Source organism: Canis aureus, chromosome 1 (assembly GCF_053574225.1).
Source record: "Canis aureus isolate CA01 chromosome 1, VMU_Caureus_v.1.0, whole genome shotgun sequence".
NCBI classification, from domain to species: Eukaryota; Metazoa; Chordata; class Mammalia; order Carnivora; family Canidae; genus Canis; species Canis aureus.
In genome coordinates this window covers 115887657-115904999 of record NC_135611.1, presented here as the reverse complement: position 1 = coordinate 115904999, position 17343 = coordinate 115887657, and the positions used below count along the sequence as shown (strand labels likewise).

General features: G+C 38.3%; 1 protein-coding gene across 6 annotated transcripts in view; it reads right to left on the bottom strand.

The window, feature by feature from the left end:
• The window catches only part of ZNF383 (zinc finger protein 383), an 83060-nt gene that overhangs the window by 7532 nt on the left and 58185 nt on the right, over positions 1-17343 (bottom strand). For 5 of the 6 annotated variants that reach the window (XM_077908595.1, XM_077908460.1, XM_077908478.1 and 2 more), the window contains one exon: positions 4291-4347. In XM_077908595.1, the coding sequence (XP_077764721.1) occupies positions 4291-4299 (9 nt within the window). In that variant the 5' untranslated portion in view covers positions 4300-4347. Of the gene's footprint in view, positions 1-4290; positions 4348-6037; positions 6188-17343 lie in introns of all 6 variants that reach the window. The other variant, XM_077908684.1, reaches the window with a different exon arrangement.

Sequence of the window (17343 nt, the reverse complement as noted above, 5' to 3'; positions counted from 1 at the left end):
CATCTTTGACAAGAGGAAAGAATATACATTGGGAAAAAGACAGTCTCTTCAACAAATGGTATTGGGAAAACTCAACAGTTACATGCAAAAGAATGAAACTGGACCACATTCTTACACCATACATAAAAACAAACTCAAAATGAATTAAAAACCTAAGTGTAAGACCTGAAACCATAAAAGTCCTAGGAGAGATTACAGGGAGTAATTTCTCTGACATCAGCTGTAACATCTTTCTAGATATGTATCCTGAGATAAGAGAAATAAAAGCAATTTTTAAAAAAATATTTTATTTATTAATTCATGGGAGACACAGAGAGAGAGAGACAGAGACATAGGCAGAGGGAGGAGAAGCAGACTCCATGCAAAGAGCCCGATGCAAGACTCGATCCTGGGACTCTGGGATCATGCCTTGGGCCGAAGGCAGACACTCAACTACTGAGCCACCCAGGCATCCCAATAAAAGCGAAATTAAACTACTGGGACTACATCAGAATAAAAAGTTTCTCCAAAGCAAAGGAAACAATCAACAAAACTAAAAGACAACCTACTAAATAGGAAAAGATATTTACAAACATATTTGATAAAGGGTTAGTATCCAAAATACATACAGAACTAATAAACCTCAATACTCAAAAAACAAATAATCCAATGTAAAAGTGGGCAAAGGCCCTGAGCAGATATTCTTCTAAAGAAGACAGATGGCCAACAGACACATGAAAAGATGCTCAACATCATTCATTATCAGGGAAATACAAATCAAAATCACAATGAGATATTGCCTCACACCTGTCAGAATAGCTAAAATCAACAACACAAGAAACAACAGGTGTTGGCGAGGATGTGGAGAACAAGGAATCCTCTTCTACTGTTGGTGGGAATGCAAACTGGTGCAGCCACTTTGACAGTATGGAAGTTCCTCAAAAAATTAAAAATAGAACTATCTTATAATCCAGTAATTGCATTCTGGTATTTACTCAAAGAATACAAAAACACTAACTCGGGACGCCTGGGTGGCTCAGCGGTTTGGTGCCTGCCTTTGGCCCAGGTTGTGATCCTGGAGACCCAGGATCGAGTCCTGTGTCAGGCTCCCTGTGGAGCCTGCTTCTCCCTCTGCCTGTGTCTCTGCCTCTCTGTGTGTGTCTCTCATGAATAAATAAATAAAATATTAAAAAAAAACACACTAATTCAAAGGGAGACATGCACCCCTATGTTTATAACAGCATTATTTATAATAGCCAAATTATGGAAGCAACCTAAGTGTTCACTGATAAATGAATGGATAAAGATGTGACACTAATACACAATGGAATATTATTTAGCCATAAAAAGAATGAAATCTTGCCATTGCAATAACATGGATGGATCTAGAGAATATAATGCTAAGTAAAAAAGCCAGTCAGAGAAAGAAAAATGCCATATAATTTCACTCATACGTCAAATTTAAGAAATAAAACAAACCACCAAAGGGAAAAAACAACAACTCTTAACTATAGAGAAAAAGCAAATGGTTACCAGAGTAGAGGTGGGCAGCAGGATAGGTGAAATAAATGAAGGGGATTAGGAGTACACTTATTTTGATGAGCACTAATATATGGAAATGTTGAATCATTATATTGTACACCTGAAACAAACATAACATTGTATGTTAACTAAAAAAGGGGGGTTAATCAGTTTATTTTATATTAAAAACAAACAAGTTCCTGACTCTATTTGAAAAGGCCTACAAATAATAATTAATCTAGTAGGAATAAGCACTTCTAGTATTGAGATTGTAGTCCTTAAGCATCATATTCAAATAAAAGATGACTTCAGGATTGAGTCAGAAATGCACAGGATGAATCTGAATATTCTCTTATATCAGAAAGCAATTTAAAAAAAAGTGTGAGCTACCAAAAATTATTAGAATCATGTTACAAAGACTTAGACACCAACTTGAGGAGTCTCTCAATGGCCAAAAATGGTATCATTTGAGGATCAAGTATAATGTACTGATACATAAAAAAATGTTTACATCATGAACTCATAATAGTGAATAAAAAACTACTGGCCACCTTTTTAGGAATCTAAGAAACCAAAATCATTGTTCAAATATTCTTTCCTAGACAGACTATCCTTCAGAGTAACCAAGCAGTTGATGAGAAGTTTGCTTTATAAAGAGTATTTCACCTAATCTATGAAGAATGAAAGAATTAAAATATCATTCTGCAACCTCTAACTTAGACAGTAATCATCAATAGTATATAACATTACAAAAAGAAAGAGAACCGATATAATGAGCCTCCTGATGGAATCACATATCACCATCTATAACATATTCATGACAAAAAAAAAAAAAAATCCCAACTGAATCTGATCAATCATCTAGATTTAACTACTAATTTTCAGGAAACACTTAAACGATGCCATAGAGATGTAATCAGCAAAATTCAAATAGTGGACAAATGAGCCATTCCTTTTTGAAAACAGAAGGGGTACCTACAAAGTAAGACTCAAAAGACATCAATCAACTGCAGTGCACAGTCCTTATTTGGATTCTAACCCAAATAAGTGATTAAAAAATTCAACAATTATGAAAATTTGAACACTTGCTGGATATTGATGATACTAACAAATTATTTCTAACTTTTCTAGATGCAATAATGGCATAATGGTTGTTTTCACAAAGAATCCTTATCTTTCAGAAATACATACCAATTTGTATTTGTTTCAAAATAATCCTGTGTGTAGAATAGAGGGTACGGTAGTGTGCAAGGTATCAGTACAAATGAAACAAAACTGACTTGGAGTTGAAGCTGAATGGTGAGTATACAGTATTTCGTAACTCCTCTAAATTTCCAATGTCTGAAATTTATTATTATCAAGTTTTTCAAAGGTTGTTGGTAGAGAATGGAATATCTGTAAGGCTCTAATTATATGTATAGCATTGATTTAAACAAAATTGTGATATAACTGTTGTGGGAAAAGGAAACAGAGTGTGATATGGCACATGTAAATCTACACATACCTTGTAAAAAAAAAAACCCTGCAAAATGTCTAAAAATTTAATTAATCAAGAAATAGCAATATAGGAATATTAATTAAAATATGGATATACTCTATTGGAATCAGCTAAAAAAGATGCAGGTATCTCCCTTTAGGGAGTATTTTTATTTCTGAGATAAAGAAAACTGGCGATTCATATAGAAGTTCCTCATGACCCACACTTCCTGTCCAACTTCAAATTGAACTTGGCTCCTTGCATGCCGTAATAGTCACAGAGATATATCAGGATCAGCTACCAACCCCACAATCTTCCAAGCTGCATAAACTGGGAGATCTTGCAACAGTTTAACATTTGGAGCTACCACCATCACTTCCTATCCTATCTCACTGGTAAATACCAATTTGTATTTACAAATTGATTATTTTTTTTAATTTTTTTTAAATTTTTATTTATTTATGATAGTCACACACACACAGAGAGAGAGAGAGAGAGAGAGGCAGAGACACAGGCAGAGGGAGAAGCAGGCTCCATGCACCGGGAGCCCGATGTGGGATTCGATCCCGGGTCTCCAGGATCGCGCCCTGGGCCAAAGGCAGGCGCCAAACCGCTGCGCCACCCAGGGATCCCTACAAATTGATTATTATTTAAAAGATTATCTGATTAGACTGAGGGGAAAAGGAAACCTAGGATTCTGAAGGGGAAACCTGAAAGGCAGAAATGTCAGGAGTAGGAAAACAAATACTTGTATGAGAATTTTAAAAAAAATAATTCTTTTTAAAATCTGAAACTATCAGGAAGGTAAGTGTTGGGGCCAGGCGGGAAGGGAAACTCCTCAAGATGGCGGATACCCCAAAATGGCTGAGGTTCCTGTCACCACCTCCACTTGGGACGCCAATGGACCAATGACCTGCTGACAGCTTGACGCAGACCCTTACACCTCTCCTTTGGACTTCCCCAACCGAACCCAATGCCCTTCAAACCCCAGAGGAGGAAGTCACCTTTGACTGGTCGAATTGCAATCCTTCCTTTGCATAGTGAGGGTCACTCTGACTGATTGGATTGCAATCCTTCCTTCGCATATGAGCCAACCAATAGGAAACCGTTCTGCCTTACGACGTTATGTAAACCCCCTACCACCTTGTCTTGGCGCGACTTCCCCGACTCACTCTCTTTCCCCTCCGTGAGTCATGGAACCTCGCTCGAGGGTGCCTGCAATAAAATCTGTTCTTGGACCTTCGTTTGCCTTGGCAGTCTCATTTCCATTTAGTTACTAAAAAACCTAACAGTAAGAAAAAGCATCAACTCACCTGGGCCATGGCTTTCAGTATTGCAGGAAATGATCAGTCCTCCTTGGGGCTGTTTTCCTGAGAAAGGAGAGTATTTTGAGAAAGCAGGACTGGGTAAGCAAGAAATGCTCTAGAAACCACACTGGCTTTACAGTATTCATTTGACCATTCTGGGTCTTATGATGTAACTGTGGTCAGTGGGAGTATGGGATAAATCCTACCTCTTCAACCCCAAAAGCCCCAGGCTAGCTGTAGTAAAACGGATTCTGGCTAGCGGATTCAAAGGAATAGACTCAGATTCCCTCTCCTTTTTCGGATTAACCCAGGTTCTTGCCTCAGCCAAAGAATTCAGGCCAGACCTTGTCTCACTTCAGTGATGTCGTTCTGAACCCAAGGCAGAGTTGCTATGACCTACCTGAGCAGATCCCTCCTCTGCAGCCCTCACTCAAGTCCTCACGCAAATTCACCCAAATGGTACTCTTTGGCCAGGAACGGAGTATGCTCTGATCAGGACTAAGACTTTCCTAATGAAGTCTTCTCACTTCCCAAGCCCAAGCCAGTCGGTCAACTCCCATCCCCCCAGAACCCCCACTGCGGCATACACAGAGGCACTCCTCATTCTTATGCTATAGGTCTGTTTTAAAACAAAATTAATTTTGCTTATAGGTTTTTGCCATGCAAAACAAAGTGTCAACTTTTATAGCTTTTGGGTAAGAAGATTTTTCTTATGTATATTTATATAAATTTCTCTGTTTAATGCTTTGTCATACTTAAGACTTCAATCAATTATTATTTTATTTTGGTATAATATTATTTAATAAAGATGACAGTATAAGATTATAAATTATAACTTTATTTCAGTATAATTTATGACTTAGGAATTCTACTTAATTTCTCTCACAGGAGGCCGACTACCCAAGTGTACCAAGGTCACATGTGAATAATATATCTTACTTAAAATGCACTATTATTTTATACACCACTAAGAAAGATAAAAAGTGTATTAGATATTACCTGACTTCAGATACATTGAAATGAGGGGGGCAGTGAGTCTTACAGTAGAGGACTACAGCATTGATTTAAATGCTATACCATTATCACAGATGGTACATGTTTGGATTTACTGTGGTTCTATTTTGGTTCAGTGTTTCATCTTTATTCTCTGGCCAGCATCACACTCACTGCTTCCATTACATACCAATTAGAATGTCCAAATTCAGAACACTGACAACACCAAAGGCTGGCAAAGAGCAACAGGACTCTCATTCATTGCTGGTGGAAATGCAAAATGATACAGCCACTTTGGAAGACAGTTTGACAGTTTCTAACAAAATAAAACATACTCTTGGGATGCTTGGATGGCTCAGCCATTGAGCATCTGCCTTCGGCTCAGGGCATGATCCTGGAGTCCTGGAATAGAGTCCCACATCGGGCTCCCTGCATGGAGCCTGCTTTCTCCCTCTGCCTGTGTTTCTGCCTCTCTCTCTCTCTCATGAATAAATAAATAAAATCTTAAAAAAAAAAAAAACTAAACATAATCTTGGGGCACCTGGGTGGCTCAGTGGTTGAGCATCTGTCTTTGACTCAGTTTGTGATCTCGGGGTCCTGGGATCGAGTCCCACATGGGGCTCCCCTCAGGGAGCCTGCTTCTCCCTCTGCCTGTGTCTCTGCCTCTCTCTCTCTCACGAATAAATAAATAAAATCTTAAAAAAATAATAAAATAAATATACTCTTATATGATCCAGGAATCACACTTCTTAGCACTTACCCAAAGGAGCTGAAAAATTATGTCCACACCAAGACTTGCACAACAGCTTTATTCCTAATTCCCAGACTTGGAACCTTTAGTAGGTTTGTGGTTAAATAAACTGGGGTACATCCAGAAAACAGAATGTCATTCAGGATAAAAAGAAGTGAGCTATGGGGATCCCTGGGTGGTGCAGCGGTTTGGCGCCTGCCTTTGGCCCAGGGTGTGATCCTGGAGACCCGGGATCGAGTCCCATGTCAGGCTCCCGGTGCATGGAGCCTGCTTCTCTCTCTGCCTGTGTCTCTGCCTCTCTCTCTCTCTCTCTGTGTGACTATCATGAATAAATAAATAAAATCTTTAAAAAAAAAAAAAAAAAAAAAAGAAGTGAGCTATGGAGCCATAAAAAGATATAAAAGAAGCTTAGATACATATTACTGTAAAAAAAAAGCCAATATATACTATATGGCTCAAACTATATAATACTCTGGAAAAGTAAAACTCTGAAGACAGTAATAAGATCAGTGGCTACCAGGGGCTTGGGAAAGGGGGGAGATGAATAAGTAGAACACAGAGGATTTTGGAGGCACTAAAACTACTCTGTATGATATACTATAATGATGGATACATGTCATTATACACTTGTCTTAACCTACAGAATGAACAAGAATGAACTACAATCTAAACTATGAACTTTGGATGATCATGAAGTGTCAATATAGGTTCATTGGTGTACCAAATGGGGGCACCTGGGTGGCTCAGTTGGTTAAGTGTCTGCCTTCAGGTTAGGTCATGATCCTGGGGTCCTCCCTACTCAGTGGGGAGTCTGCTTCCCCCATCTTTCTGCCCTTCCCCCCACCACTCATGCTCCTTCTCTCTCAAATAAATCAGATCTTTTTTAAAAATAGAAAAAAGGGATACCTGGGTGGCTCAGCAATTGAGTGTCTGCCTTGGCTCAGGGCGTGATCCTGGACTTCCGGGATCAGGTTCCCATATTGAGCTCCCCGCAAGGAGCCTGCTTCTCCCTCTGCCTATGTCTCTGCCCCTCTCTCTTTGTGTCTCTCATGAATAAATAAATAAAATATTTTAAAAAATAAAATAAAAAATAGAGAAAAAATTAAAAACCTTTTATAAAGAAAGTGTACCAAATGTACCTGGTGGGGGATATTGATAATGAATGAAGAGGCTATGGGTGTATGTGGGAAATCTCTGTACCTTCCCCTTGATTTTGCTATAAAACAAAGTCTTAAAAAAAAGTTCTGGCTCTGAAGCCAGACTGTCTAGCTTAAAAATAATAATAACCCCACACTACTCATTTTTTTCAAGTTTCCTGATACTGTGATTTCCCATATGAGCATAAATTGTTTAAAAAATATATTAGTATTTTTCTTGAGGCTGCATAAAATGAATATGTTAACTTAAGGAGTTCTGACACCTTTATGATGTTGAGATGCTCTCCTGGAACATATATCTTTCTATTTATTCAAGTCAATGTTTGTGTCCTTCAGCATACTGAAAAGTTTTCCTCAAGTGTAACATGCTCATTTCTTTTTCATATTATTCCTATGTATCTTATAATAGTTTTGTGCCTATTATTAATTATATTTATAAATAATATGTAATTATATAATTATAAAAATTAATAAACATAATTATAAGTATATACTTATTATATGTAAATGTATTATATATTATTTACTTATAAATCTTATTATACTTTTCCCAGTGTATCTTCTATTTTGTTTTAAATATACAAAATTCTGGATATTGGCTGTGTACCTTTTTGAATTCTACTTTATTTGTAATAGTTTTCAGTCTATAACAGGATGTTAAACTTTGCCTTTCCCATTCTTGATTTAGAAGTTCTGAAGAAGAGCAAGTCAATAGGAGCCACAAAACTCTGCATTCCACAGTGAGAACCCTGGCCATTTTTTTTTTTTTTTTTTTTTTTTTAAGATTTATTTGAGAAAGAGAGTACAAGTGGAGAGGAGGGGCAGATGGAGAGAGAGAAGCAGACTCCCCGCTGAGCAGGAAGCCTGATGTGGGGCTCATCCCAGGACTCTGGAATCATGACAGATGATTTGGCAGATGCTTAACCAAATGAGCCACCCTGGTGCCCCAAGAACCCTGGCCATCTTCTGAATCGTGCAAAAGAAACTGGCTGCAAATTGATTTTGTGCCCTCAGTTCAATTCGACATCTAAAGGTGTTTCAGAGATTGGAGAGTGCATAGGAGGAGGCTGTCCTTGAGATAAAAATCTGTTTTTGGAAAGCACCGGTGTGCTCTGTATTCCTCCTACCTCACAGGGACAGAAAAGAGGGACCTCAGTGCCGCAAGACTTTCAAGTGGAATGTGACAGGAGTTCTTGGGAAACTTTTCCTTGTGTTCGAGTTTAGAGGGCACAAAAGTCTGGGACCTCATTTCCTCTTGGAACTAGATATGGGCCCCACAGGAGGACCCGGCCTGGGTCTGGGTTTATTCTAGGCCTACCAAAAGGATTTCCAGCTCTACAGATGAGCTCCATGGAGGACAGATGCCCAAAGCCTGAATGAATGTAGGAACTGTAAGCAGCCATAGACTAGAGCCACTGCACTCTCCTGAGAAAGAGTTGCAAACATGCCCCAAGGCTATAGAGAACTAGGGTCCCTACAATTAAGATTTTTCTTTCCCTCTCTTTTCACTGCTCCCCACTTCAAGGAATTGTCTAGTGGAACAGAGAAGTTTAGGAGAAGGAAAAAGAGGGATGCCTGGGTGGCTCAGTGGTTGAGCATCCGCCTTAGGCTCAGGTCTGCCTTAGGCTCAGGTTGTGATCCCGGATCTGGGGATAAAATCCTCCCAGCAGGGAGGGAGCCTACTTCTCCAGCTGCCTATGTCTCTCCCTCTCTCTCTGTATCTCTCATGAATAAATAAATAAAATCTTAAAAAAAAAAAAAAAAAAAAAGAAAGGATAAGGAAAAAGAGAAGCAATCATCAAGCTTTCTCACTGGAAGCATCTAGCTCAAGGAACCAGGAGGTTAAATTTTTTTTTTTTTTTAAGATTTTATTTATTCATGAAAGACACAGAAAGAGACAGAGACACAGGCAGAGGGAGAAGCAGGCTCCTTGCAAGGGGCCTGATGTGGGACTGATCCCGGAATTCTGGGATCACACCCTGAGCCAAAGGCAGGCACCCAACCACTGAGCCACCCAGGCATCCTGGAGGTTAAACTTTTAAAAAGAAAGTTTATGGCATCAATTAGTAAAGTGAAAGACATTCTAATTACTGAAATGAGTCTGGTTTTGTGACTAAAAGAAACTAGAGGATTATTTTCTGTGACTGAAACATTTATTCACAGGCAGGAAATCAACTGGCCCAGAGAAGCTTGACAGAAGTTACCAGGGAAAAAATAAAGCAGTTGTTTTCTAGTTGTTTCCTATGGAGTGATGGTTTTATAATGGACTTAGGGGGAAAAAAAACAAAAAAGGTTCAATAATACTGCTGATGGTGCCTTCTCCCTAATTTTACTATGAATACTTCTGGTATTTCTCAATTAGGCATTAGGTTAGTTTTCTTTTTTTTTTTTTTTAACGTTTTAATACTGAAATCCCCAGACACACACAAAAGTAGAGTTTAAATAGTATGAAAATCCTCCATGTACCATTAACTACTAGCTTCAATAATTATCAGGTCATGGCCAATATGGTTTTATCTAGACTCTTCACCACTATTTTTAGGTGGCTTTGATTTTTGTTTAAATAGCTTTATTGAGATATACTTAATATATTATATAAACCAGTCTTTTAAAATATATAAATTCTACATTTTTAGTATATCACCATGATCTAATTTTAGAACATTTTCATTTCCCCAAAAGCCCATTAACAAGCAATCTCCTTTCTTCCCACCTCCCTTAGCTTCAGCCCTAAGCAGACACAAATCTACTTGCTGCCTCTACGGACTTGTCTAACATTGCATATCAATGCATATAAATGGAATCATATGGTATGTGGCCTTTCGTGACTAGGTGTTTTTCATTTATCATGTTTTCAAGGTATATCCATATTGTGGCATGTTATCAGAACTTCATTCCCTTTTATTGCTGAATAATATTCCATTGGAATGGATCAATTTTTGTTTATCTCTTCATCAGTTGGTAGACATCTAGATTATTTCTACTTTTGGCTACTGTGAATAATGCTGCTATGAACATTCATGGACAAGTTTTTGTGTGAATATTTGTTTTCAGTTCTCTCTCTCTCTCTCTCTTTTTTTGTTTTTTTTTTTTGTTTGTTTGGTTTGTTCTTGTTTTGTTTTTAGTTCTCTTGAATACATACCTAGAAATGGGACTCCTAAGTCAAATGGCAACATTTTGAAGAACTGCCAAACCGTTTTCTAAAGAGTTGAACCATGCTGCATCTCACCAGTAATTTATCAAAATATTTATCTTGTTACTAACTTTTTTATTTTTATTTTTTAAAATTTAAAAAAATTTTAATTTATTTATGATAGTCACACACACAGAGAAAGAGGCAGAGACACAGGCAGAGGGAGAAGCAGGCTCCACGCATCGGGAGCCCGACGTGGGACTCAATCCCGGGTCTCCAGGATCGCGCCCTGGGCCAAAGGCAGGCGCCAAACCGCTGGGCCACCCAGGGATCCCTACTATCTTTTTTTATCACAAGCATCCTACAAGATAGGAAGTGGTATCTCATTATGGTTTTATGGTTTAACTTACATTTTCCTTAAGACTAATGATGCTGAAATTAACTTTTAAGAACCCAATTCTTGGGATGCCTGGGTGGCTCAGTGGTTGAGCATCTGCCTTTGGCTCAGGTCGAGATCCCAGGGTCCAGGGATCGAGTCCTGCATGGGACTCCCTGCATGAAGCCTGGTTCTCCCTCTGCCTATGTCTCTGCCTCTCTCTCTCTCTCTGCCTCTCATGAATAAATAAATAAATAAAATCTTAAAAAAAAAAAAAAAGAACCCAAGTCTTTAGAATTCTTTTAAAGATTTTATTTATTTGAGGGATGCCTGAGAGGCTCAGTGGTTGGGTGCTTGCCTTCAGCTCAGGGTGAGATCCCGGAGTTCTGGGATCAAGTCCCACATCGGGCTTCCTGCATGGAGCCCTCTTCTCCCTCTGCCTGTGTCTCTGCCTCTCTCTATCATGAATGGATAAATAAAATCCCCCCAAAAAAAATTGCTTTAAAAAAGATTTTATTTGAAAGTGAGCGTGCACACACACACACACACACAGACATGCATGAGCAAGCAGAGGGGCAGAGGGAGATGCAGACTCCCCACTGAGTGGGGAGCTGGATCCTGGGACTCCTGGGTCTCTGGGATCATGACCTGAGGCCAAGGCAGACCCTTAACCAACTGAGCCACCCATGAGCTCCTTTAGAATTCTCTCCTAATGTAATTTCTACTACAGTCCATTACTTTTCTGAAAACATTCCCATTCCTATAGGAAGAGGCAATAACTCTTACTTCCTATTAAGGACAAGGAAATTGAGAGTGGGGTGAACGTTCTGAATGGCTAATGGGAGAGGGAAACCAGTACATCTTTGCATGGTTTTGGCCAGAAGAAAGGATGGTGGAGGTAATTAAGACAGAAAGAGTTTAGGCCCAATGAAAGTGGGGAGACTAATGCTCATCTTGACTCTCTTGAGGAAACTCCAAGATTTGTTTACTTTTTCATCCACACCACCCCAATTACTTTAATCTGGGGTGCTTTGGTGGCTCAGTCGGTTAAGCATCTGCCTTTGGTTGAGGTTATGATCCTGGAGTCCAGGCATCAAGTAATGTGGGGGTCCCTGCTCAGCAGAGAGCCTGCTTCTCACTCTCCCTCTGCCCTTCCCCACCCCACTGCTCATGCTTTTTCTCTCTCAAATAAATAAACTCTTTCTTAAAAAACTACTTTAATCTAGAGTAAACCTGCTCAAAACACTGAGTGCTAATCTGATAAAATACTATATGTATTCTAACTCTCCTACTCTTGTGCTTGCTAGTTTTTAGATAAATAGAGTCATAAGCAAATAGCCTTATGAAGTCAGAGTCACCATGGGAGTGTTCAATCACTGCATAATGAAGCTAATATTTAACAGCTGCATGTACCTGTCATTGCTCACAACCACTTTCCTGAGGAAGAAGATGCCCACCTGCATATATAATTTAAGTCTTGTTTGATCATTAAAAAAAGCAAATTTTGCTCATTGTTCCATAATAGATGTCTATTGCAGAAACATCTCAGATTTAATTACTCCCTCAATTAATTGCTAACTCCTCCCCTCAATAATCTATCCAAGTATGAGAAATTTTGAAGGTTGAAAAAATGACTTATAAGAAAACCAAAAAAGAAAGAAGACAAGAAGATATGAACACTAAATCTTAAAAAGAAAACTTTTGAGCTGTGGTACCACTTAAAATAGTCCGACAATAGCAGCACATTTGTTCAACAGAAACTCTCAGGTATAACATAGTCATCTGTATTTGGTCTTTTATTCAATTCCAAGAAGGAAAGAAGAGAAGCGAGGAACAGATAAAAGAAAAGAGAGTTCCTAAATAATAGCTAACTCCACACCTTAGAACAAAAAATAATTTGCAACATTTTGCTGCTGTTGCCAAAAGATGATACTCTCAAAAGTATCAGAAGCTGTGCTGAAAGGATTCCTTGTAAGAATCTCCTAAGGGTTGCCTGGCTGGCTCAGTCATAGAGCACTTGACTCTTGACCTCAGGATGAGGAATATGAGCCCCACATTGGGTATAGGGATTACTTAATGTTTTTTTTAAAAAGTCTCCTAGTAGGGGCCCTCACTAGCAGTATAGTGAAACATTATTCAGCAATATACTATGAATATTTCCCCTGCCACTCCTCCTTGTACTATGATGGAGTCCATAACCACCATCAGTTAATTAAAATATTGAAAAATGCTTTAAGTCCATAATACCATGTGAGAAAAAAATATAAAGTGCACAAAAAAAGGTGAATAAAAATACCTTTTTTTTACTGGCTATAATTAGTGAGTGATTATATGTGTGGTTTTTTTTCTTGTCTTACTAGTTATATTTCTGGTATAAGTGTTTGTTTCTACTTGTATAATCTGGAAAGTATAAACTCAAGGAACTTTGAAAAAGCTAATTAGCGTCAGAAATAGGGGTGCCTGAGTGGCTCAATCAGTTAAGTGTCTGCCTTTGGCTAAGGTCATGATCCCAGGGTCCTGGGATCCAGCTCCACATGGGGCTCTCTGCTCAGCAGCAAGTCTACTTCTCCCTCTCCCTGTGCCGCCCCTGACTTATGCTCGCTCGCTCTCTCTGTGTCAAATGAATTAAAAAAAAAAATCTTTAAAAAGAAAGAGAGGAAGGAAGGAAGCAAGGAAGGAAGGAAGGAAAAAACTGTACCAAAACCAGGTAGGACTCATCATACATGTGGCCTCACAAATAACCCTAGATAGAAAGGGTATTCCACAGTTAGTTGGCACAAGTGAGCACACACAAATCCAAGTAGAAATAGGGTACAATAAAATAATAAGCAAGCTGAATGTTCCAAATGAGAGCTCACTGCATACTCAATCCATTATCATCTAGGAAATTAACATTTTCTTGACAAAATTAAACCCTTAATAATTAAATAGCGATAGTAAGAAAATTTACGTTTCTTAAAAACTGCCTAGCCTAGCTCAGTATGACAGGATGATGAGTTGTGATGACATTGCAGACCATGCAAAGCTTTATGCACATACCACATCCAATAAAGAAAACTGAGTTACAAAAATAAAAATCTATATTAAAACCCAGAAATTTACATGTCTGATGACATATAAAAAGGGACTCAGCATAATGATCACAAGGCTCAGGTTCTTTTTTTTTTTTTTTTTTTTTTTTAGGATTTTACTTATTCATGAGAGACACAGGCAGAGGGAGAAGTAGGCTCCCTCTGGGGAGCACCATGTGGGACTCAATCCCAGGACCCTGGAATCACCACCTAAGCCAAAGGCAGATGCTCAACCACTGAGTCATCCAGATACCCCTTAGTATACTTTGTCTTAACATCCTGAGATGGGTGTGTGGGTGGCTCAGTCAGTAAACATCCGACTCTTGGTTTTAGCTCAGGTCATGGTCTCAGAGTCGTGGGATTGAGTCTCGCCTCAGGCTCCATGCTCAGTCCCTCTCCCTCTGCTGCTACTCCTATCTTAGCTCTCTTAAATAAATAAAAAAGGGTCTTAAAAAATCTTGAGATGGGGATGCCCGGGCGGCTCAGCAGTTGGGCGGTTGCCTCTGATTTGGGTTGTGATCCCGGGATCCGGGATCGAGTCCCGCATCAGGCTTGTGCGAAGAGCCTGCTTCTCCCTCTGCCTGTGTCTCTGCCTCTCTCTCTCTCTGTCTCTGTCTCTCGTGAATAAGTAAATAAACCTTAAAAAAAAATTCTGAGATGAATACAGAGGTGATTAATTTTTCAACATTCTTCTTTACTAGTTTATGCATTTATAGCTATATTATTTCCCTCAGGTTCAACTTTAGCAACACCACACATTTTGATATGTGCATCTGAAGAGAATATACATTGTAGTTGGAAAGCACACTGTTCCACATATGTCAATTAGGTTAAGTTTGTCAATTATACTGTTTTGGTATTATACAGCTTTACTGGGTATATACCGTTTGTTCTAACAGTGAAAAGTGAGAAAAATGCTAAAATCCCCTACTTTGATTATGATTTGTCCACTCCATCTTTTATTTCTGTCAAATATATTTGAAACATTTTACAAAGGTAACCATTTAGGACTATAATATTTATTGGTAGACTAACCTTTTTATTATAAACTATTGTTCTTTCTGGCAATGCTTCTAATGTCTTTTCTGACACAATGAAATAGGATCTTAAGTTGATAAAATCATTTAGGAAAACCATGATTGTATATTAAAGCTGAATATATGCATAACCCACAACACAAATATTTTATTCCTAGGGATATACCCAACAGAATGCATTCATATGTGCACCAAAAGACATGAAGAATATTCAGGGTAGCTTTTTTCATAATGGCCCCAATTTAAAATCTTGAAAATTCAAATGCCAATCAATTATGGAATTGATAAATAAATTGTGTTATATTCATGCAATGGCATTTTAAACAGCAATAATAATGAATGATCCACAACAACATGGAACATGGATGAATCCTGTATATTCATGCTACATAATATTATTACATATTACATTCGTTCATATTACCTGTGAAGTATAATGTTAAACAAAAAGAGCCAAGCACAAATTGTGTGATACTATTTACATAAAATTCCAGAACAGATAAAATTACTCTATGGCTATAGAAGACAGAGTGATGGTTATCTTTGGGAGAGGTGAGTAGTGTAATGGATGGATCAAGAACTGGGCTTCTAAAATGCTGGTAATGTTCTATTTCCTAATCTGATTTGAGATCTGGTTAAATGAATATGCTTACTTTAAAAAATTCATCAAGTCATATGCTTTGATTTCTGTATTTTCGGAATGTATGTCATACTTCATAAAAAATGTATCTTTGTATTAGCAAATAAAAAAATTAAAATACCAAGTGACCAAGTATTAGAGAGAATACAGATGACTATGCTGATAAACTGCTGGTAAGAATTTAACTGATACAGGGACACCTGGGTGGCTCAGTGATTGAGCATCTGTCTTTGGCTCAGGGCATGATCCCAGGGTCCTGGGATCAAGTCCCACATCCGTCTCCCCTCTGGAAGCGTGCTTCTCCTTCTGCCTATGTCTCTGCCTCTCATGAATGAATAAATAAAATCTTTAAAAAAATCTAACTGGTCAACCATATTGAAAACCAGTTCAGCATTATCTAGGAAATTTGAAGATACATATAAATCCTACGGCCTGGCGATTCCATTTGCATGTTTATACCCTAGGAAAGCATACCTATGTGTAGCAGAGTACTTATAAAAACATCTTTACAGCAGCCCTTTCAAATAAGTCAAAAACAGAAAACAACCAATGTTCAAATATATAGCCTTAGTTTATGACCAAAAGGATAAGCCTAAGAAATAAAATATTGTTTAAAAAAGACTCAAAACAACATTACCCAGCACAATTTCATTTCTATAAAGATAAAAAGACAAAACCTAACTATATTACTCAGGAATGTGTACATATATGATAAATGGGTTGTTGTTTTTTTTTAACATCGAGAAAATACATTATCACCAAAGTCAGAATAAGGATTACCTAAAGAGGTGAAGAGAATAAGTTTATTCTGGGGGCAGGAAGAAGAGAGGCTTTTGGAGGGTGACACAAGTTTTTGTTATATAGAAGTTCCGCTATATAATTCTTAAATTGTATGTCTATATCTTAAGCACTTTTGTGGATGCATGCAATATTCAGTAATTTCTAACCAAGGAAAATTAATTAATAATAGCTATAAATTTTAGTGAAAACAAAAAAAAATGTGAAATGATAAATGCTACGAGATTTTGATCTTGAACATAATGTATCTTGTATGTACACAGGAAATGTGTTGGAAGGAAATCAATTAAAATATTGACGATGGGGGGATCCCTGGGTGGCCCAGGGCGCGATCCTGGAGACCCGGGATCGAATCCCATATCGGGCTCCTGGTGCATGGAGCCTGCCTCTCCCTCTGCCTATGTCTCCGCCTCTCTCTCTCTCTCTCTCTCTCTCTCTGTGTGTGTGACTATCATAAATAAATAAAAATTAAAAAAAAAAGTAAAAAAAAAAAAATATTGACGATGGTTATATCTAGGTGGTAGGAGTTTACTTTTGTTCTGACTTCCTATTTTCCAAATTCTTTAAAATAATCGTGTGTGTGTGTGTGTGTGTGTGTGTGTTTAAAAAAGCAAAAGCTTAATACATTGGAGAAATTGAGATGTTTTCTCAATATGTGAACACTATGTAGAAGGAAATGATGGGAAATGCTGGGATCTGTGGGCCTACCCCTAGGGCTTCCCATTCTTTCCTTTTTTTTTTTTAAAGATTTTATTTATTTATTCTTGAGAGACAGAGACACAGGCAGAAGGAGAAGCAGGCTCCAGGCAGGAAGCCCGATGTGGGACTCAATCCCGGGATTCCTGGATCACACCCTGGGCCAAAGGCAGGTGCTAAACCGCTGAGCCACCCAGGCTGCCCCCATTCTTTCCTTCAATGGAGATTTTTCCAGCTCACATAGATGATTCTGAGTCAAACAAGGCCATCCAGAAGAAGAAAAGCTTAAAAAGGAAACCCCTTCTATTTGGCTTCTTAAACAGCCATTCCTCCTCCTTCCTTTGGGGACCTATCTGAGAAAAGCAGAGCTGAAGAAGGAGAAAGGAATCATGAGATAGATGCCAGAC